The 25,276-nt window shown below is 35.2% G+C and overlaps 1 protein-coding gene across 2 annotated transcripts in view; it reads left to right on the forward strand.

Annotated features, from left to right (window-relative positions):
• LOC115221517 overlaps positions 1-25,276 on the forward strand; it is a 180,202-nt gene that overhangs the window by 74,681 nt on the left and 80,245 nt on the right. For both annotated transcript variants that reach the window (XR_005002862.1, XM_036510832.1), the window contains one exon: positions 23,583-23,610. Coding sequence is in view for 1 of the 2 variants with exons in the window: in XM_036510832.1 (XP_036366725.1) it covers positions 23,583-23,610 (28 nt within the window). In the remaining variant the exon portion in view is untranslated. The remainder of the gene's footprint in view (positions 1-23,582; positions 23,611-25,276) is intronic.

The following is a 25,276-nucleotide window of genomic DNA, read 5'->3' on the forward strand; positions in this document are numbered from 1 at the left end:
AGAATTATACAAGATTATTTATGAGATAATTATGACTAGGCAATAGTTTTATTTATCAAAGGGAGACATAGAAGGCAAGATGTTTGCCAGTGTTCTACTGTATTAGCACCAAAAGCATGTGTTCTGGATTACCAGGTAGTATATCAGAAAAAAATTGAGATGTAGAAGTTTCAAAAGATGAATTATTGCACACAGAACCAACAAAGGGTTGATACCTGCAATTAACATGTAGAAAGGCAGGAATAGCTCTTGAACCATCAGAAATTGCTGCTAACATGCTTAAAATGTCTGGCAGTGTAAGATACAGCCTAGTACCCATATAGTTAATCAGGTTATACAGCAAAGTGCCGTACCCGATTATGAAAGTAACTGAAAGAGTAATAGCTTGATAAATTAGATATAGTTAGCCTAGACGAGATGTGGTTTGGTTTTGTGTCAGGGACATGTGCTACAGACGCTCTGTTCCTTAGTGAAACAGTTACAGGAGAAGTATTTAGCTGAGAGTAAACTGCTGTAGTTAGCATTTGTTAACTTGGACATAAAATATAATTTGATTAAGGGTTTACTAATAAACTAGTTACGAAGTTAAATAATTCAAAGATCATACGATGGATTATGATACTTTAACAAGTTTACAGAAGGTAAGTATAGTTATTTTAGGACAAATTCCATATGACATAAACAGATATGTTCAAATGGCGGTTAAGATGGAGATGATGATATATATGATGCACATTAGTCTGCTGACATATACAACATTTTAGTTGTATGGTTTATAGATAACAATATATGGTTTATAGATAACAGGAATGTTGTTAGATTTCTTTTGGAATTTGATTCTTTTATGATCCCTTCTTCAGAATGAGTTGAATAAGACTCTGAAAGCTATTTTTGCTTATGGAGTGGTCAGTTGATATTGTCAACAAAAATTTGGAGTTCTTTATTAGTTCGTCAGTTCTCTACATACAATAAAATTGTCAAATGTATTTTTTTTATTGTTTTTCTTTTTGTGAATAAAAATATTGTCTAAGTATATTTTTTAATAAGTTTGAGGGTAAGCATTTGTATCTTTAGAGTTTTAGCATTAGCTTCAGTGGGAAATTATCTTTAAACTCTGGGGAATGGAATTCAAATAACTCTGATATGGATTATGGCGCATGGAAAAATGAATTGAAATTTTTTCCTTTGTTGGAGAAAGAAACCTAATGACAACCATTAGTAATTCAGGAAAAAGGGGAGATAATTTCAAGAAATTATATGGTTTAACTTTTTTTTATATGTAAGTGCAAACCTCTTTTGAAACTAGTTAGAATGAAAGTAACTCCTTAATCATGTTGTTTAATAAAATAGTGTTAAATATGTTAAGTAGCCGTTTGTAGTTCAGTTTCTACAGTTTTAATTAAAGTGGTTTTGGAATTAAAATAGTAATATTTAGATGTACGGGCATTAAAAGACATGGATGCTAAATTTATGCAATTGTAAAGCCAATTTGATATATAACCTTTTTTACTGTGAGAGTAAAAACAATTTCCTTTCTTTCTGTGAATCATCAAATTACTCAAATTCTGAAGCAGATAAGCTACAAAGATAAAATTATTTTCTTTGCCAGGCCATTAAATTTTGGCTTAGAAATAAGGTGTAGGAAGGAAAGTCTGAAAAGAAGAAAACTGAAAATAAATCATTCTAAGATTACTGGAAGCTAATAATTGTAATATAGGCACAAGGCCAGCGAAGGTGGGTTTAATCAATTACATTGGCCTGTGTACCTGACTGTGCTATTCTATCAACATCAAAAGGATGAAATGCAGAGTTTCAGTGGAATTCAAACTTAGAACATAACCAGAAGAAATACTGCAAGGCATTTTGTCTAGTGCTCTAATGATTCTAGCAATCTAAGAACCAATACTTTAGTTAACTAATTGTTGACTGCCAAAAGTTACTAATGGTGATTAAAAAATATTTTTGAATTAGTAAACCAAATTTTCCATCACAACTAAATATAATACATCATCATCATCATCGTTTAACGTCCGCTTTCCATGCTAGCATGGGTTGGACGGTTCAACTGGGGTCTGGGGAGCCCGAAGGCTGCACCAGGCCAGTCAGATCTGGCAGTGTTTCTACAGCTGGATGCCCTTCCTAACGCCAACCACTCCGAGAGTGTAGTGGGTAATTTTATGTGCCACCGACACAGGTGCCAGACAAGGCTGGCGAACGGCCACGCTCGGATGGTGTTTTTATGTGCCACCGACACAGTGCCAGACGAGGCTGGCAGACGGCCACGCTCGGATGGTGTTTTTATGTGCCACCGACACAGGTGCCAGACGAGGCTGGCAGACGGCCACGCTCGGATGGTGTTTTTATGTGCCACCGACACAGGTGCCAGACGGCCACGCTCGGATGGTGTTTTTATGTGCCACCGACACAGGTGCCAGACGAGGCTGGCAGACGGCCACGCTCGAATGGTGTTTTTATGTGCCACCGACACAGGTGCCAGACGGGGCTGGCAGACAGCCACGCTCGGATGGTGTTTTTATGTGCCACCGACACAGGTGCCAGACGAGGCTGGCAGACGGCCACGCTCGGACGGTGTTTGTTACGTGCCCACAGCACGGAGGCCAGTCGATGCGGTACTGGCTACGGTCCCGTTCGGATGGTTTTCTTATGTGCCACCGGCACTGGTACCACAAGGATACAAATTCCATTGATGTTCATCTATTTTGATTTGGTTTGACTTGATTCGATTTGACTTTGATTTGATTTGCCTCAACAGGTCTTCTCAAGTGTCACAAGCAGGAAGGTATGCACAGGCGGACTGACTACGTCCCAGGTAGGGGCCACGGGTTATGGCTTCACTAGTCTTGCCGGGTCTTCTCACGCACAGCATACTTCCATAGGTCTCGGTCTCTGGTCATTTCCATGGTGAGACTTAATGTTCGAAGGTCGTGCTTCACCACCCCGTCCCAGGTTTTCCTGGGTCTACAATACAAACCAATAAAATACTTTTTATTAGGCAGACTACAATGTCAGTAAGAATTTTTATGACACAAGTTGTCTTATCAAAGTGCAATACCATTTTAGTTACAAGAGATGTGTAGTTATAGTGGTGGAGGTGATCAGAAGTACATAATGGTGAGTCAAGGAAAAGTAGTCCAGGGAAGAGAAAGAGATAACATGTCATACAAAAAGGCTGATAAATGAAAAATGTGATTGAAGAGGGACAATGTTAAGAATGAAGAGTGGTTCTAGTTGTACAAGAAATAACTGGTAGCACAGCAAAAGAGGATAAAATTTGAAGTTCTGCTAATTTTATTACAACAGCAGAATACTACAGTAGTTAAGAGAGTAATAGAGTGATCAATGATGGGCATGTAAGGGATTGGTGCAGAAGGTTTTACAGGTGCCAAGTTGTGTGTACTCACATTACACTTTCAGAATCTCAGTTTTCCCATGATAGGTAGGTTTTCTTGAGTATTGTGTATTTCTATACAGTGCTCTGGTCCTCTGTCATTTCTTCCATGAAGTTTGAAATCCTGAGATCAGCCTTCCCTATTTTGTTCTACATCTTCCTGGGTCACCTTCATCCATAAACTACATCCAGATTAAATGATCAGAACTTCATTATATAGCTGCTCTCATATATATGCATTACATCTTCTCTCTTGCACACTTTTGTTGCACATCCAAGAGAACATTCTAGCTTCATTTCCTTCTAGTTTTTGCATATCTCTGCATTCAGAACCTCTGTTTTACTGCAATGTGGCATTGAAGTTCATATGCAAGCATCATACAATCTGCTTTTCATTTTGAGAACAAACAGATATAAAAATTCTCTGAACTTTATCTAACCTGTTCTTTTTCTAGCAGCTTTGCTTTTGGAATAACCTTCTTCACTACTAATTAGGTTACTCAGTGAACAGAAGCTACCTACTATGTCTAGGGATCCTCCTAAGCAATTGACAAAGTCCCTTATCCATGCATTCTTAGTGTTTATTACTCCTTTGCATCTAATACCATTGTATCACCTTGTGTGTCCTTAATTTGCATTAGGTACACTATAGAGTTTTTCCTGGTGGAAGCAGAAGGCTCTCAGTTTTCCTATTTACTAAAACCTAAGTTTTTGCTAAGTTAATTTTCACGCCTTTTGATTCCAGGTTTTGTTTTGGCACCTGGAATTTCTTTTCTAATTCTACTACAGATTCAGCTAGAATAACAAAGTCCTTGGCATAAAGAAGTTCACTCAACCAATCAGTCTTAAATTTGTGTTATGGTCAGGATGCCCCCCTCCTGTTCCTATGCAGAAAGGGAGGGGACTGAAAAATAAATGCTGATGAACTACCTATACCTGAAACTCATCATTTTGTTAACTCTGACCTTACTATTGGCATTCTTGTGCATGGCTTCTATGGCTCTCGCAAACTATTCATCTATTCCTAAACCTCTTCAGTAACCACCAGATAACAGTGCAAAGGGCCCTGTCAGTGGCTTACTTTAAGCTAAATACTTCTGCAGTTCTCTCACAAGGAATATGGCATCCATAGTACTTTTCCTGACACAAAACTGAACTTCATTTCATTCAGTCTCACTAATTAATGAAGTTATATAACTGTAACTTTCATGACCTAGTCCAACAATTTGATACCTCTGTAATTTCTCCTGTCTAAGATATCCCCTTTACTCTTGTAACAGTTGACTATGATGCTGTTATGCTAGTTGATGAACTTCAAGCCCCTGACAGCTGATAATCTAATTAAGCTACACTGCTAATCCAGATATACCACACATGGTTAGAGTATACATTTCCTCTTGGCTGTGAAGACTATAACCTACTCACATTCGTTACATAAATATCATTTGTAACCTGGCTTTATGAAATCTTTCCTCCATGCATCCGCACATAATTGTTGTCACTAACATATTCACACTGTAAAGAATGATGACTAATTGACTGATCAGCATCAACATCTTGTGGATACCATGACATTCTTCCAATGTAAAAAACAGGTTTTTACTAAATATACCATCTTGCTGAATATTGATAAAGTGACACCAATATTTTGTTATACGTAGACTTCATCACCACTGTTTAACATCCATTTCCCTTGCTGGCATGGGTTGGACAATTCAAAAGGAACTAATGAACCAGAAGACCGCTAACCACTTTACAGAGTATACCAGGTACTTTTTTCATGGCAATGGCACTTATGTCATCATGTAATCTGCAACACAAGACAATACTACATCCTTACTCATTTGAGTAGGTGTGTAGTATTGAGAGCAGTGGCTTTATACCAGGTATTGAGAGGTTAAAGTATGATAGAAGGACAGGAATGGGTATCTTGCTAGAAAGGAGATATATGACTACACCTGCTGGAAAGTCAGAACAGAGATGGTAAGGGCCTTCTCTGAAGGTACAAGGCAAATATAGGAGAGAGAATAAGAAAAGATTGGAAAGAGTAAGTTGGCACATTTGTGACTGATGGTTTGAAATGTGGATAGAGGTGGATGTAGTGAATGGGGAATACAAATTGAGATATAGTCAATGATAAATATCAGTTTGGGAGTCAGGAATGAAGGAATAGGAGCAGGTTAGGGAGAGGAGGTGATAAGTGACAGTAATAGGGTGATGATGTGAAGTGTTAGAGGGTAAATGGTACATTTACAGCATCTGGGTGTTAGAAAATGAGTTGTTGAGGTAAACTTGTCAGAACCACATTTTTGCTGTGAGGAACAAGTTTTCTCAAATAAAGAATATCACCAATCATCTCAGTCTTTTGCCATTTTCCTGTGTGAGGTTGAACATCTTTAGATCAGTCTTCACTACTTCATCCCGTTTTACTGGACTTCCCTCTTTTAAAGATTCCACCCCATTTAGCAATTGGTATTCTTTAAGCAATTATCCTCGTCCATATGCATCACATGATCATAACAGTGCAGTATTCCCTTTTGCACACCACATATGATATCTCTTATGCCTAACTTTTCTCTCAACACATCAGTACTTTGTTGTACTGATGTTGCACATACTGTAGAAAATGCAAGTTTCATTTCTTTCTATACCTTTTCATGTCCCAAGATTCACAACCATGTAGCATATTCTCTGTCTTTCACTATGAGAAAGAAATTTTTTGTTACCAACAGAGCTAACAGCTTTGAACTTTCTCCAGCTATTTCTTATTTTAGCAGCTTAGAACATCTGCCTCCATGCTAAGGTCCTAGATTACAGAAACTATCTACAACTTCTAAAGATCTTTCTGTGTTCTTTGTATTTATTGCTGCTCCTATGTATCTGCCACAAAGTCTACTTTTTCTGTTAATCTTCCTGTAATTCCACTGCACCTCTTATGTGTAGTTTGCACTGGGTACACCTTATTGAATTTCTGTCTATACCTTTTCTACATATCAAACAGGGCAATTTTCCTTAAAGGATTGTCTGTTTTCTTGTTTCCTAGAACTTTAGTCATTGCTAACTTCAAGGCTCTTTGATTCCAGGTTTTGCCTCCACACCTGGAACTTCTTTGCTAATTCAACTTTAGATTCTACTATAAAAATAAGGTCATCAGCATAGAGGAGTTTGGGTAACCAGTCTCAAACTCTTCCATTATGGCCTGGGGGACTATGAGAAATAGGAGGGGACCTCAGAACTGAGCCCCTACCTGACAGCACCCCTATCCGTGTCATGAATGACTCTCACCAACCATTCATCTGCGTCTAGCTTTCACTGTTGCCACCAGATCAGGGAGCAAAGGACTTTGTCAAAGGCTTTCTCCAGAGGGAAAGGTGATAAGTACAGTGGTTTACTTTGGGCTAAATATATTTCCTGAAGTTGTTTTACTAAAGAGAGAGCATTACTGGAACTTCTTTCCGGCACTAAATCAAGCTGCATTTCATCTAGGCTCCCTTCCTAATTAATTCAGTTGTCACAGTCTCCAAAGCTTTCATGACCTAGCCCAGCAATTTGATATGTCTGAAATTACTTTTCTAAGACATCTCCTTTACTCCTGTAGTGGTTGACTATGATGCTGCTACACCAGTTTTGGGGTACGATTCCTTCCCCTATAATCTGTTAACTATTTAGGTGACTAAGCTGTATGTTTTAAACATCTCACTTGTAATTTCTGATGGACCAGAAGCTTTCCTTGTCTTCATATCTTTAATTGCTTCATCTATCATACTGCTGTCAACTAGAATATTTGTTCCCTCCATCTGGTTTACACTTAAAAGACACCTTTTCATTCATTCACAACATTTAGTAGCCTTTTATCATGGTAATTCCATGTCTCTTTCCAGAAGCACTAAGTACAAGCATAGCATTATGCATCCATATAGACTTCTCTCCTACAACACCTTGATTTTCTTTGAGATTACCACCTTGCACTCCAGAGAATCTCATACCTCTGGTCCTCAAGCCACAGAACACTGGCAAACTTTTTTTTTTCTTTCACTAAATATACCTGTATATTAGTTTCTTTTCTAAACTACCTAGTATTGTTTTGTGCTATCCCCTGTCTTCCAATCCTTACAAGTCTCTCCTTTAGCTGGAAGTTTGCTTCAGTCACAAATTTGGTCTTTAGTCCTCTTTCTATCTCTAAGTCTAAAATTAATAACTAGTAACCTGTTTCACCAGGAAAAGTGAATCTGGCTTGTGTGCCCACTAGATTATAGGTGATAAGGTGGCTGGTATGTTTTTTAAAGTTAGTGTTGCAGATCAACAAATTATTTGCCTCTCGGAACTCCAGCAGCCTTATTCTTCCATTTCTAGTTTGAATTCCATAACTTTCATGTACACTGAGTGCTTCCCAGCATGTCTGTTGAAGTCACCAGCTATGGTAATGAGTCCATTGTCATTTGTCATTCAGGTAAACTGCAGAAGGGCCTTATAGCAACAGTTGTTTTGTTAATCTGCTTGTACAGTTTGTGGAGCATATGCTGAGATGAATGTTACTGTTGCATTATCTAATACTTGTCTTAATTTAACAATCTTATCATGCACTATGACTTTTCTCTGCCAAAAGTATGCCTACACCACCCATGCTATCACTGCTAACTACCCAGAAGAATTTGTGCCTTTGTTCCTTACTCATGAGGAATGTAATAGAGGCTCTCCTCCATCTTACTTCCTGCACACAGCACACATCTGCATGACTGCTGTAACATTTCAACAATCTCACTGGACCTACCTTTCATTGTGCCAACATTGATCATGATGGCTTTAAGGATATGAACTGTGGAAGAGGTGGAGACAGGAATTGGAGTATTGTTTTCAGCTTCTGATAAGAAGGCTTATGCAAATACCTACCTGTATGCAGTGAGTATTTATACATGTCCAGTGCAATAGGTGTTTATTGCTCAATGGATTACACATTCCCTCAATCCACCAAATCTTCAGAGCAAGCAGAAGAGAGAGGAGCAGCAATGGTGAGTCTTTATGTGCACATACATACTCCACATATATTTTATATATGGATGCAAGCATATATGTGCATCCTTACATATACACATGAATAACATATAAATCTGCACATACATATACCAATATAACCATCCACACAGACACACATATACATCAATGCATATATGTGTGTGTGTGTGTCTTCTGCTATAGTCTTGGGCTGACCAAAGCCTTGTGAGTGGATTTGGTACTCAGAAACTGAAAGAAGCCTGCTGTTTGTGTTTGTGTATGTGTGTGTGTGTGTATATATATATATTTATAAAATTTAGAGGACTGACCACTAAAAAAATGGACAGCCTATATGCTAGATATAGATGTCAAAATCGCCATTTTCCACGAAGAATGTGTTCTCAAAAAAAAAAAATTCAGCAAGTGGTCAGTCCTCTAAATTTTGTATGTAAAAATTTTTTTAATCTTCAGATTTTTTTCAAATATGCTAGGCCACTGGTTTTAATTGATTAATATCAATTTCTACCCTTATTTAATTTATATATATATTTATAATAAGTGTAGATCGTATACGAGTGGGTATATATTTATAAAAAAGAAGTTTGAAAACACCACTATATAAGATAAATTTTAATTTTCTTGAAAAAACGAACCTTATCAAAAATATTTTAAAAAGTTAAGTGTAATAAAAAAGTTCATAATTGTTTCTTACTGGTCTCAGCAGAATCCACGTGATTGTTTTTAGCAGTGACTGTTGGTTGTAGTAGTAGTAGTAGTAGTAGTAGTAGTAACCGTGGTGGTGGTTGGGGTTGCAGCAGCTCATTGGTTATAGCAGCTTAGCTGTGGTAGCAGCAGCAACAGTGGAGGACTGTTGATCGTAGTAGTAATAGTAGCGACCATGGTGGTTGTAGTAGTAGTAATAGTAGCAGTAGTCGTGGTGGTAGTGGTAGAATTCCATTTTTCTTTTCGGAAGACCAATGTATTTTAATGTTCCTGGCCCAGTGTGTTCAAACTTGGTCCGAATTTTCCAATGAAATAAAGTTCTTTATTTTGGCATTGAGTGAAGGTTACGCTGTCACTGAATTTGTAAAGTGGGCAAGTTGTGAATTGGGGAATTTTATTTGAAGCACATCTATATGTCCATTGACTGGTATTTTCCTGTATTCAGGATTTCTAATTTGAGATTTATGCACCACCATCCTTTTTCGTAAGCTGTTTTTTGTATGGCCTATATACTGCCTATTGCACCCTGCGCATTTTAAGACGTAAATTAAGTTTTCTGATGCACAGGTGAAGTTTGTTCTGATGGTAAACTGATGGCCTTGTTCTAATGTGAATTCTGAACCTTCTACCAAGATGACACAGATTCCGCAGTTGGGCTTTCCACATTTTCTAACTGCTGGTTTTGTGGTTGTTGTTGAGTGCAGTTTAGCTTGGGTTAAAATCTTTTTTTTTTAAGGATTTTGGTTATATATATATATATATATATACACACACACATACATACATATATATCTGCTAGTGCCTTCAAAGATTCAGTATCCAAAGTTATATATATTTTTTTTTTAAATATAACAAAGACAGTATCTTTGTTTACATTTCTATAAGTTCTGTCACTTGAATCCTTTATGTCGTACTTTTCTTGAAATCACATTTTCACAATTTTTCTTTAACCTTATAAGTCACAGGTCAGAACCAAACAGTGATATTTTCCTTCAACATCATCAGCATTTGTGTAACTTCTTGATTGTACTTTTATTTTCATAAACTTTTTTCTCTCTCTTATATAACATGAAAGAACATTTGCTTTCAATAGCTTTTTTTTTTTGTTATTTCTATGTCAAAGTGATCGTAGAGCAACATGAAATGGTGTGTTCTGCTCAAGAATACAGTGCATTGCCTAGTTCAGGAATCAAAAGCATGGTTTTATGATCATAAGTGCAACTCCATAAACCATTAGGCTACATGCCTTCATATTATTACATACACACACGTATTTGTTCATACATCTATATACATGTAAATGTATATATTTATCTGTATTAATATTTTTTTTATTCATTCTGCTTGTTTCACCCAGTGGTTGTGGCCATGATGGAGTGCTGCCTTTGGTGCAGTTGTTAGTTCATATCATTTCACTTCCATGGCCTTTGATTTTGGTGAATGGGAGAGTTGGGTCAACACTACACTTTTTGTGTTTTTTGCCATGATAAGGCAATTTTTTTCAATATCAACTCATTACTCTGGATGGAGAAGGTGAAACCCTTTGGTACTATATAGTTGCTTCCAGTTTAGAATTTGGCATAGCTTTCAATCCCAAATGTTGGCACTAGACTATTCATAATCTTGTGAAACTGTCCTACCCATGCTATCATGGAAGGTGGATGTTAAACGACGATGATTATGATGATCACTGCATATCAGTCATGTCTTTATTCCAAGAAGTAAAGCTTCAGTTCTATTTGTCTCTTTCTGTAGTTTTGGTGTAACTAGTGTTGGATTTTCATGTGCTCCATTATTTGTTTGATGCTATATGGTAACCATAACTTGAAGCAATAATTCAAGGAAATGTAAACAGTTGTTCTCTCCAGGACCAACATGGTTTCTTTCCTTTCTTGTTTTGAAACTTCTCAGGATCTAACCAGCCAGTCGCCTGCACATTTCTGTTGTCTTAATATTACGGAAACAGAATCATGCATTATTACTCATGAGGATTCCTAGGTCATGCACTGATTTTGACTGTGTAATTTGGTTATGATTTGTTAGCAGAGCACTTGAAGCTTTTGAGCATTGTACTGCTTTCTTCAGCCCAGTTATATATTGTACTTATGTTTCACTGTAGGTTTGTAACATTGTCGGGATTCTCAATTGCCTGTGATACTTTTGTACTGTCAACATTGGTGGTGAGAGGCTGACTGTGTTTCATTGCAAGTTTCAGAGAGTAATGGTTCCAGTACAATTCCCTGAGGGATTTTGCTTGCAATTGGTATCTCCTCAAAGAGAGAACCTGTCAATGCAACAGCCTGACTCCTACCTTTTAGAATGTCATGCTGTCACTCAGTTTGTAACATCATTCCACAGTTGACTTCATGAAAGGCTTTCACAAAATCAAGATGTATCACTACAACATTTGAATGGTTGAGCTGCTGCTTCAGTACCCAGTTGTAATACTGTGGGAGCTGTCTGAAGTAGCTTCTTTATGGATTAAAACTATACTGCATATCAGAGATTTTTTTTCTAGGAATGTAATCTAATTCCCTCTCACAATGTGTTCCATGATTTTCCTGATGTGTGAGGTCAAAGAAAGAGGCCTGTCATTATATAACTACTGTTCTTTTTCTTTTATGGATAGAATGTATACCCTAGTTCAATTCTGGGGGATGTTTAGTACATACAAAGAACCGCAGTATCTGTAGTGTTTTAGCTTAAGCCTTCTTGGATGTTTTTAAAAAACTTGCTGGAAACCCTTAGGACCTGTTGCTGAGTTCAAGCTCATGTCATTAATGTATTACAATATATTACATCCTCCTTTTTTATGTTGATGTAGTCAATGGTTGTCACTTCCTTGTGAAGAGCTGGGATGTTGAAGAACTGATCTGGCCTGTTATTTGCATATCTCCCAGCATGGCAGTGGAAATACTTTGGAATTTTTATCCGGTATTTCACTTAAACTTTTGGGGTTTGCAGTTCGTAAGCTATTTCCTTCAATTAATGGCTCTATATTGTAATGCGCACTGATGGATTCATTAGCAAATTTGTGACTGACCTTTGGGTTCATTTGATATTTTTTCAGCTGCCTTGGTTTCCCTACCTCTCTTCTTTGCACTAGGGAATTTGAATTAATTTGCAATCTCTGAAAGTGTCCTTAAATGGGATTCCTCGCTCTCTTTAAATTCCATCAAAAAATATAACAGTTACCTAAGTGGAGTTAGCTCTTTTGAACCCTGAAGAAATCCAACCATAAAATAGTATGAATGTGGCAATTTTCTTGACATTAAATAACATGTTTTGGACATCCCCAACTACTTTTTGGTTTGACAGAAACATATATTTAGCTTTTTTTTCTTAACTTCTTTTGAGCTTTCAACTTCCAATTTACTTGTAATGTTTTTGAAAAAAAAAAAGTCATCTTTCTACAACATGCAAATAAATCAGTAATTACATCCATTTATTCTCTATTTTCGTCTTGTTTTTCCCTCAATGTATGTGTATATATATGTATTTGTATATTATTGACAATCCAATAATTTATTTATATTATAATATACTATGAATATAACATAAACAATTATTTTTTTTTAAAAACCATAAAAGGCCAACAAATTGTTTCAACTTATATTTAATTTATCTTTATAATTGCATTATATCAATATCTATATGGTGTTCAACTGACGCACCAGTGAATTGGATGTTTAACACACCCCTTTGAAAGATCTCTTTTCCTCAGTTTGTTACTTTATATATATATATATATATATATATAAGAAAATGAAGAAACAATTTAGTTGGTTCATCGGCTTTTGGATATTAGAATGTTGACTTATTTATTTAACAAAAACGAGAGCCTTAATAACATACATACATACATACATACATTATAATTCAATACATATAAGATAAGAATACAATTATAAAAATTTTAATATATATTATTGAAATCATTAAAATCACTCTTACAGCTGTTTCAGCCTATGGGAAAAAAGTAGTTTTTTACAGCGCCTACAGTTGTCAATTATATCGAGGTTGTAGGCATTTAAAAATAGGGTACTTATCTTGTCAGAGATTATAAAGAACTTCAAAAATATAAATACATGAAACAGGATACATGTACAATTTAATATATATAAATATAAACAAATATCCATACATACACACACACACACACATATAAACATATTTAGACCAGGGTTGTTACAATATTGTTCTTCTTCATATACACGAGTCCATGCGTATGGGCAACATGTACATATATATACATATGTACAAATATACACCAATATCTATATGAGGATTTTTTTTTCCTTTCGTTACAGTTAAATTATAAGTATATGCTTATCCATCGATAAAATATCATTTCACAGAATATTTTTACAGAATATTTCATAAGAAAACATTCATTAAGATATAATAGATAAGCTATAAGAGCCATGTTATATATTAATATTTTAGAGTTTTAAAACTATTGGGGGTTAGGGAGCGATTATTTTTAATCATAAGCTATATCTAATTGGTTAACAAATTTGAATTTCTACGTCTCAGTTATTGTTAGTTAATAGAAGACTGAATGATTAAGTAAATATACTGTGATAATCTCTCATACTTACAATGTATATCCTTAAATTAACTTTCAAATATTAATCGTAAACAAAGAATTCTTATGATAAGCAATACAAGTGTAAGTTAATACATGAATATTTATCTACAAAATTTAATAAAGCATATAGAATTTCAACCATATGTTATATAGATTTTATATATATGTATATACACACATATGCACATATAAACATACATACACACATACATATGCAAAAGTAAATATATCCGCGCACATATAAAAATACAACTATACATACAACTAACTACACAGGTAAATATATATCCTAATTTAAATATATAAATACACATGTATCTACATAAGTATAAGCTAGACTACACATGCGCACACACACACACACACACATATATATATATACACACACACACATTCACCTACCTATAATACCTAATATACATAATTAATAACTGAAAACAATAACTGAAAACTTATACATACATATGCACATATATATATACATATATCTACACATACATACATTATATATATATATATATATATATATATATAGAAAACATATGTTAAATGATGATGATATACATATATAAATCATCTTCTTCTTTAGAGGTCCATTGGTGCCTTTGAGTGGCACTTCAGGCAGTCAGTAACTGTCAGTTATCTCTGTCTCTCGCCAACCGGTATGCTTCTTCCCAGGTGATGTTCAGTCTGTATAGTCCTTCTTTGAAGGTACTATACCATGTTTCTTTTTCTCTTACCTTCCAACAGCATTCAGCCCATAGCTGTTTTAGCAAGCCTCTCCTCTAGCAGTCTTAGTATGTGTCCAGTAATTTTCATTCATCATTCGGTTACTCTTGCTGCTTGAAGAATGGCTTCATTTGTCACTCTGTCTCGATAAGTGATTCTTAGGGTTTTTCGGAGGTACTCTGATGAAATACTTTGAATTGGCAGATGATTTTTGCTTTCATCTTCCAAGTTTTAGCTGCATAGATCACTATTGGCAGTATTGTTGTTTTGTACAGACAAATCTTCAGCTCTATACTTACGTTACTGCTACACCAAAGTGCTGTCAGTCTTCTGAATACTGCCACTGCCTTGCCAGTTCTCAAACTTACATCTGTCCCTGCATCACTGTTGCTTGTTACAATGCTTTCCATATATGTGAAGCTTATAACTTCTTCAACTGGTTCTTGTCCAACTTTCACTGGTACACCTTCTACTTGTTTCCCAATTTGCATTACCTTCGTTTTATATCATCATCTGCTTTCTATGCTGGCATGAGTTAGGTGGTTTGACTGAAACTGGTAAGCTGGTGAGCTCACCAGGTTCCAATCTGATTTGGTTTGGCTTCTATGGCTGGATGCCTTTCCTAACACCAACCACTCCAAGAGTGTAATGGGTGCTTTTTACATGCCATTGATGCGGGTGCCGACTGGCTTCTGTGCCGGTAGCACATAAAAAGCACCATCCAAACGTGGCTGATGCCAGCGCCGCCCCGACTGGCTTCTGTGCCAGTGGCACATAAAAAGCACCATCCGAACGTTGCCAGCACCGCCTTGGCTGGCTTCCATGCCGCTGGCACGTTAAAAGCTCCAACCAATCGTGGACAATGCCAGACCCCCCCCCCCCCGGCACCTGTGCAGGTGGCACGTAAAAAGCACCCACTACACTCGCGGAGTGGTTGGCGTTAGGAAGGGCATCCAGCCGTAGAAACTCTGCCAGATCAAACTGGAGCCTGGAGCAGCTCCTGGCTTCCCAGACCCCGGTCGAACCGTCCAACCCGTGCTAGCGCGGAAAACGGACGTTAAACGATGATGATGATGATGTACAATGCTTGCATGAGTTGGATGCAGCTTATCGAGGCAGATTTTCTATGGCTAGATTCCCTTGTCACCCCTCACTTGTTTTCAAACAGGGTAATATTTTCTCATGGCCAGGCATATTTTTGCAGAATATTGGAAATGAATGAAACTGCTTGTATGATAGTGAGTCATTTACAACTTTAAGGCAATATGAAAAAAGTTAGGAGATACAAACAGACACACATGCATATACAATGGGCTTCTTTCAGTTTCCATCTACCAAATCCACTTACAAAGTTTTAATTGGTCTGAGACTATAATAGATGACACCTATCCAAAGTGCCATATAGTAGGACTGAACCCAGAACCATGCGTTTGAGAAGCAAACATACACACACACATGCCTGTGTCTATATATAATATATATATATATAATATATATATATATATATATATTATATATATATAGTAGATTACATCTACCCAAAGTGTCATGCAGTAGGACTGAATCCAGAATCATGTGTTTGGGAAGAAAACCTACCACACACCCATGCCTGGTCCTCTGTGTGTGTGTGCACGCGCATACACATACAAAACTACATATACATGCTTATACCCCCAAATATACCGATGTGTGTATATATGCTCACCATCATTTCTACTTCTACTTTCCCATGCTTGTATAGATCAGATGAAAGTTATGTTGGGGTAAGATTTTCTGCAGTTGCATACCCTTCCTGTGACCAATCATCTTGTTTCCAAAAGAGGTTGTAATCTCTAAGTGTGTTGAATAGCAAACAGCCTGGACATGTATTTTATCTAAGAAATGGAAACAAATGGTACCATATGAAAGAGTTTTTTGTTTACAAATTTCGTATAAGGATGTCCAGACAGCCTTTCAACTCTCTCACACTAACACATGCATATAGTTAATGTTTATTTTTATGCTAAGATTTGTGTATATATATATATATATATTTTTTATTTTATTATATTATATATATATATATTTTATTTTATTATATTATATATATATATATATTTTATTTTATATATATATATATATATAATATATATATATATACACACACACACACATATATATATATTTACTCTTTTTTTTTACTTGTTTCAGTCATTTGACTGCAACCATGCTGGAGCACCGCCTTTAATCGAGCAACTCGACCCCAGGACTTATTCTTTCGGTACTTATTCTATCGGTCTCTTTTGCCGAACCGCTAAGTAACGGGGACATAAACACAGCAGCATCGGTTGTCAAGCAATGCTAGGGGGACAAACACAGACACACAAACACACACACATACATATATACGACGGGCTTCTTTCAGTTTCCATCTACCAAATCCACTCACAAGGCTTTGGTCGGCCCGAGGCTATAGTAGAAGACACTTGCCCAAGGTGCCACGCAGAACCATGTGGTTGGTAAACAAGCTACTTACCACACAGCCACTCCTGCACCATATATATATATATATATATATATATATAACGGGAAGCTTTATGAAAATAAACAAAAGACGAAGGCAGGTGGAATATAAACAAACAATTGTATTAGTATGGCGCTCAGGAGTATAAATAAAACAAGTCTTTTACGTTTCGAGCCTACGCTCTTCAACAGAAAGATACACAGAAAAGAAACAAGGAGAGAAAAAAAATGTGTGCAGAGGCTAGCGAATCAACATGGTATATATATAAATAACATTAAACTGAAAGATTAAGTACTTTTAGTAAGAGACAGGTTTATTAATCTTTTACAAGGAAAGTTTAACAGTAACTCTGTGGTTTAATAAATATATATTTATGTGTGTGTAGGTGTATGTATAGATAAATGACATATAACGTGTGTGTGTATATATATATAGATAGATCCTGTAAATAATAGTAATAATTATAAACTTAGGGTTTATAAGTGTTCATGATGTACTGGCTAAACAAACAAATCTAATATTGGGGCATATAAGCCCTCAATAGAAAGTACTAATACCAACTTTTTTTTTCCATTGAAGTCATATTCCCCAATATTAGACTATTTTCTTTAGCCAATTCACAGTGAATACTTATAGGCTTTAAGCTTATAATTATTATTATTTACAGAATTTTTACTTGTCACCTTTTCTTCATTTAACACAGAATACATACATACATGTATGTATGTGTATAGAAATAGATGTATATATAAAGTCATCATCATTTAGCATCCATTGTCCATGCTGGCATGGGTCACATTCATGTGTGTGTATATACATATGTATGTATACACACACATACATTGATATACTTATACCATAAAAAAATGATGACCTTTGAATGAAAAGGTCGTAGGTAATAAATTCATTAACATAACATATATTGCATATATTTGAAATAGATTTGTATGTTAAGAACAATTGAATTTTAATTAAAATTATTTCAAGGGTTGGATCCAAAGAAAATTAATTATGATGAACAATTTATATAAATTGTTTTCATATTCTTTTGAGGTTAAAATGATAAAAAAATTTGTTATTAATTATTAAATTATTTCTTCATCTACTATTTTGTGAAATAACTGGAGGACCTGTACCATTAAAAATGACTGTGATTCATACGTATATTAACAGTTATATTCATGACAGATGTCAAGGATGGTAGAAAAAGTTTCTTGCTTGCAGATTAGTTACTTTGGTTCATATGTGAATGATATTGTCTGCAAAATCCCTTGAAAATTTTCATCCCTAAAATGAGTTGAAGTCATGGTCATCTACCACTGGACTATGTAATAGGAAATTATGTAAACTATAAATATATGAATAATTTAGCAGGACAGAAAGGATTATTTTTTCATTGTGGGACAGGGAAGAAATAAAAATATTTAAAAATTTGGGATTTTTCTGGCGTTAGATATTACCCTATACTTTTTATGTTTCAGTATGTATTTGATTGAGAGGTGCATGTGTGTGAATATGGATGCATATGTTACTCTGTGTTTGCGTGTGTGAATATGTATGCATATGTTACTGTCTGTTTTAGTATGCATATGTAGAGCGAATGTAGTTTATTTTTTTCATATTTTTTCCATCCAAATGATTTTGAAGACTGTGGAATAAATGATAATCTGGTGGGGCAATGTCCGGCAAATGTTCAGCCTTTGGAATGTCAGCCTCACTGTATGTGGCCGAGAATTATCCTGTTGGAAAAACACCTTTTGTCTTGAAATCAAAGGTGGTAATTTTTCTTCTAGCACTGACAAGCTACTCACAGTAGATCTCCTTTGTTATTATTTGGTTTGGGTTTAAAAGTTCAAAGTGGACTAACACTTTTATATCCTACCAAAGAGATAACAACACCATATGTAGATGAAAACCTTCTTTAGCCTAAGTTGCCGGTGTTTCTCCTTTCCCTACCCATTGTTTTTGGCACTTGACATTTTTATAGAGAACCCATTTCTCATCACCAGTCACTATTCGGTCCAAAAAGGTTCATTCATGAGATGTAACAGCAAAGAAGAACACACATTCACTCTCTGCATGTGATTAGACTCAAAAAGTTAGTGAGGGACCGTTTGACCCAATTTGCTGACTTTTCCCATGACATGCAGGTGTTGATGAATGGTTGAATGACCAAATCCAAGCTTCTCTGCTAGTTCCTCAACAGTTATGATGGGATTTTGTTCCAGCAGGGTTTGCAGGATATACTCGTGAAGCTCTACAGATCTTCCAGGATGAGGCTTGTCTTTTAGCTGTAGTTTCCAGCTCAGAATTTCTGGAACCATCGTTGACACTGGTTTATGCTTATTGTCTGATCCCCATATCAATATTCCTTGCACTTTCCATTATGTTGTTGCTTTTATTGAACTCATAAAGCAAAATATGCCAAATGTGCTCCTTTGTCACTTCCATTATTGATTTGAAAAATAACTGTTATTGTCAAACTGCACTCTTCAAAACTTGCACTAAGAATAAGTAGAATGTACAAATTGATACAGGTAGTTTATCCCGTCTCCCTCCGCAATAGAAAAAAAATGCATTATTTATGAGATGACCCAATATTATCAAGATATTGTTTTCCAGCCAGATGCTATTCCTGTTGGTAACCCATACTTATATATTATAGATGAGATATCTTATTCCACAAGTGATTGAAGGCACAAATCCAGCAGATGACTCATTGCTGCATAATGCTCAGAGAATTGCAAATGTAAACACAAAACACACACGCTCATACATAGACATACAACAAGCTTCTTTGAATTTCTGTCTACCAAATATGTTGTGTGTGTTGTGTATGTAGGTCTCTTCTGTTTTTATTCATTTAAATTCTTCCTCTAAAGAAGGAATTCTAACAAAGGTACAAAGCTCCATATTTGGAATGTAGATAATGAAAATAGTCTCACATTTTAAACCTGAGAAAAGTCTTACATACTTTTACCATTCTGCTTACAGATTGTATTTGTAATGTGCGAATCAGTTGGTTGATTTCCTTTTTCTGAAAATCCAATCTTATCCAAACTGATAGTTAGGCATTTACTTACAAAACCAAGTACTCCAATTATTATTGATGTAAATGTAAATTTGTAATCCAGATATAGAAGCTAGAGGTTTCAAAGAAGTCGTCCATAGTTATCTTCTTTTTCTTAGATTTTCAAAGTGATATTCACATCTGCAGGACAGCTGACATCTATGATAGTACATACTTTTTCTTGTCTGTCCCAAACAACAATATCTGGCCTGTTATGCTTACACTTCACAGATGTTTTTGATGAGAATGTTCCACCAGTATTCCTTGTGTATGTATTCAGTAACAGTGAGATTCTCTATATTTATTCCCGGACAGTCTTTTTTTCTGAAAGGCATTGTTGTATATTATTTTTGCTGCATCATGTCACATAGGGAGGTAGCATCTCGATGACATTTTTGGGCAGCTGTTAATCACATGTGTGATGTCTTCTGCAGAAATATGACATAATTTACATTTACATTTGCTTCTTGGAACTCCAAGGGCTTCACTGTCTCTTTTGTTCATTAGGTATTTAGTAACAATCTCCTGTTCTAGGATTGTAAATGCATAGTCTTCAAAGTATGATGTGATGTAGCAGTCATGAGTCCAAGAGAGGCTTTGCTTTATGTCAATATTACTATCTTCTTTGAGTCTACAAGAAATCTACCCATGCATTGTCTTTTTCTGGTATGTTGAGCGTTTCACCTCCAAGTCTTCCTTGAGGTATGCTTGTCTGGCTGATTTGAGATTGTATGGGAGGTCATCAGGAAAAGAATACTTCCTGAGGAGCTCACTTCCAACACACAGGATATAGTTTTCTTCTGTTTCCACCACTGTTAATGTATTTATTTCTACTGTTGTTGTCTAGCAAGTGCTGTCTGAGAGAGACTATGCGACATTCAAAGGCTGTCTGCACTCATCTCAAGCCTCTACCTCATTTATCTCTTCTTAGGTAGAGCCTGTCAATATCACTATTTTTGTAGAGACTTCCAGTTGGTGTTAGAATCTTGTGGGTTTTAATGTCTATGGAGTGGATTTCTTCTACAGACCAGTCAAGTATTCCAAATGTTGGAATCAGCACTGATACTGCAAATGCATTCTGGGATATTGTCTTGTAAAAGGAAACTTTGGCCTACCGTTTTTTTTTTTTTTTTTTGTATGTATGTAGATAGATAAGTTGATTGATTGATCAACAAACAGATAGGCATGAAGTAACAATCACCATCATCACTTAATCTCCATTTTCCATGTTGGCATTAGTTGGACAGATTGACAGGATCCATTGAGCCACAATGCTGTATCATTGACCATCTAGTAGTCTGTTACTTTTGGCAAGCTTAAATATACTACATGTATGCATATCTGTCAATAGCTTAAGTTTCCAGTGGCATTTACTTTTAACAACAAATGTGAGACAATATTATGCTGAGAAGCTAAGCATTCCCAAAATAGCCCACATTTGTTTACATTAAAAACTAAATTTGTTAGAATTTACCTCTTTTTATAATTGTGATGGAAATTTTGACCCAGTCTGAATGTCAACATTTGCTGACACCCCCATTATGCAAATACTGCGGCAATTAAACCATTCTTTGAACTTTTCATGGGAAACAAGAAATGTTTGAGTGACTTCCTCAGTTTCTTGTTTCAACTTTTTAAATAAATTTATCTTGTTTTGCTGGATAGTATATTGGGAAAATGGTGAGTGATGCTATGGCATAGCATCTACCCAAACACTTGTTCTGTATTTTCCATGGTTTTACTGAGTATGCCTGTAGTTTACAAGTATTGTGTTCTCTTGAATTTTGCAAGGCAATTTTTGTTTTGTCAGACTTATTAATTCATTATAGTTTTTAAAATTGACAATGCTAGTCTTGATATGTTCATAACATTTTTCCTTGTTACTGCTATACTTTTTTTTTTGGCAGATGGGAGGTGTCTAATGATATAGCATGTACTTATGTGACGTAATAGGATAACAAGAATACTTGAAACCACTTTATTTTAAAAAGCAAAAGTGATATGATGTTTCTTGAGCAAACCCTACAGAACACAAAACTGAGTGTGTGACTGATTGCTTATTGTGTGTGCGTGTGTGCATGTGCACTAAGAAAGCAAAAAAGATATTTCCTAATAAGGAATTTTGAATTTAAAACAGGAAATTTTAAGGATGCAGCATAAAAGAATGTTGGTTTCCCCACACCTTGTTATTGGCCATTAAATTACTGTAATATTAAGCATCATTATAATGAGATTTTATTCATAAAGGTAGCAGAGAATGAGGTGTTGGTTTAGTTGTTAAAGGTGGTAATTATAATTGCTGCTAATAACAAATCTAGGAATCGTCATCGTCATTTAAGATCTGTTGTCCATGCTGGCATGGATTTGACAGTTTGACCAGAGCTGGGGAGCTGCACCAGACTCCTGTCTGATTTGGCATTATTTCTATGGCTGGATGCCCTTCCTAATGCCAACCACTTTACAGTGTGCGCTGGGTGCTTTTATGTGGCACCACCAGAAGGACTGGTCTTAACACTTCTGCTGCGGAGAAATTGTTACTGTTTTGAATTTTAAAATATTTTATTTCTCTCTCTCTCTCTTTTTTTAATTTTTTTTTTTATGATTTTAAAATACTGGTGTCAGTTTAACTCAAATGTCATTAAAATTGTGTTATATCTATATTTAGATATATTCATTGAGAAACTATTCATATCTGCATTTTGATTTGTTCCCATAATACTGGGCAAATTGTTTAATGTAGACTGAATAGAATGTGATACAGTATTATTATTATAAGGAGGAAGTTGTAAGCATAGGATGGATTTAGAGGGAGGTGTTATCTAGTCTATAAGTTCCTGTTACATATTTAAAATACACAAAGAAAGATGTACATAAGTCTGAATTTACCAAATAGCTTTCCAAATTTCAAAGAAGGTCAAGTGGCTATGTATTTTTCTACACAAAAGAACTTATACTTACTGAACAATTTCACATTTCAATATACTGTAATTTTTCTATCAAAGAATATATATATAACTTTATATACTATGATTATACACTGGATTATCAATAACAAAACAATTTACTTTTCCATTAACATGGGCAGTTTTCTGCATTTCCTCATATTTATGCTTGCAGGTTTGCATTTATTCTAAAATTAGAAAACTTAACTTGTTACTATTAACATGAATTTGGAACTAATCCAAGTGAATATCTCACTGGTTAATCATTATTTAATTAATCTCCTGCTTAGCAACTAAATAATTGCGTTAATTAAAAATTCTTTTATCATATAATTATTGTCTTAAAACATTTACGACAAAAAAAATTCCAAAGATTATTTTAAATTAAGGTAATATAGGTAACAAATGGTACTATTTCTTGTTCATTTAACGAAACCTCTATTTTGGATTTGGATTAAAATTCTAAATTAATGGAAAATGTTGAGAATATGAGAATTTGCACTCTACAATCTTGCTATATGTTTACTGATGTTTTGATTTGATGGTTTGCAAGATATATAAAATCTGTTACATGAATATCAGTTCAAGCAAATAAGTATAGAATTTTTTTTTTTAATTTGCAGATTGGGGTTTCCTAAACAAATCTATCAGGTAGGTTCATCTTCTTTTGAATATTGCTTTTTATGCTAGACTTTAAAAAAAAAAAAGGGTTAATATAAAGCTGCTATAGTTATTTGAATTGTTGAGTATGTGTGTGTGTACACATACATGTACAATATATATGTATATATGTGTATTGTATGATTCAATAAAATATTGATTCATATTTATAATTTTTTTAAATGTATTATTGCTAGCATAAACAGAACGGAATGTTGGCTTTATTAAGTAATTTCCAAATTTAGAATAATGCCTATATAGTAAGAAGATGCTTCACTTATTTCAACATTCTGGTTGGTGAAACTACAGAATTTGAATTGAAGTGATGGAAACCTGTTATATAATTATTTTATCCAAAAGGAAAGTGTCATAAAGGTGACATTAGCTGTTGACACTTAAAAATGCAGAAATGAACGCATTCTTTAGAAATATCTATTTTTATATAATAAATTGGAATTATTATGGAATGTGAACCTTCCATGTTTAAACATTTTTTTAAAATATAAATTTGCTTTTTGATTTCTGATAAATTTTTAACAGAAAATTACTTCTTCAGAATATAATCACCTATCTCTTCTTATGATTATGATAATTTTTGAGTTTTTAAAAAATAAGTTCCAAAAATGTAAGAATACAGAACTGTATGATTTCGTATTGTTTCAAATTGTACACATTTAACAAAATGTACTGTTGCTTTTTCTTACCTTCATTTTTTTTCCCATAATAATTATTAGCATTTCAAAGCAATATGTTAATGATTTTGAAACCAGATTTTCATTTAGAAAAAGAAATTACATATCAAGCAATGTTTTGTTGCATATCTATTCATCTAATGTTTTGAACTATACAAGGTGCCTTCAGAAAGTATCTGACTTTATTTTATCCTGACAAAACTAATGCCTTGTGGGCAAAATCCTTTAGGTACTTCCTGCACATGTGGGAAAATCTTCACACTGGTAGGCTGCATCTGTTCCCAGCTGTTATGCCTAGGATACACATGTAGTGTGTGCTCATCAGATTTTTGTTTTCATGCAAGATGACCGAATGCATCAAGCAGAGACTATAAATCTCTGTCTCATCACCAGTAATGATGGTCTTTATGAAGTCTGAGTTATGGTTTGCACAGTCCAGCATGTTCTGAGTGATTTCCATGCAGAGTTGCTTCTGCTGCTCTGCTAGCACCTTGGAGATGAATTTCACTAACACTCTTTTTATGCACAAACCTTCTATGAAAATGGAATGTTCTGAACCTGTGCTTATTCCCACTTCATGAACAATTTCTTGGTGGATGGCCTGCCTGAGCATACCACACTCTCTGCTGAGGTGTGGCTGACTATGACATCATTGCCAGAGGCCTGCTGAATCTTCTGGATGGTTTGAGCTTGAGTATCACCAAGCTTTTGGCAAAACTTAATGCAATATCTCTGTGTGTTGCATTCAGTGAAAACAAAAATCCAACAAGTGTGCACTGCACAACTGTACTCTAGACATAACAGCTGGGAACTTAAACAGCTTACCAGCACGAAAATTGTCATGCATTCACAGAAACAGTAGCGTCACCCGTCACATTTTGCCTCTGCATCATTAGCTTTGGTGAGGAAAATAAAGTCCGAGACTTTTTGAATGCACCTAATATGATGCAACAAGATGTTTTAAG

This window comes from Octopus sinensis, linkage group LG18 (genome assembly GCF_006345805.1).
Source record: "Octopus sinensis linkage group LG18, ASM634580v1, whole genome shotgun sequence".
Taxonomy (NCBI): Eukaryota; Metazoa; Mollusca; class Cephalopoda; order Octopoda; family Octopodidae; genus Octopus; species Octopus sinensis.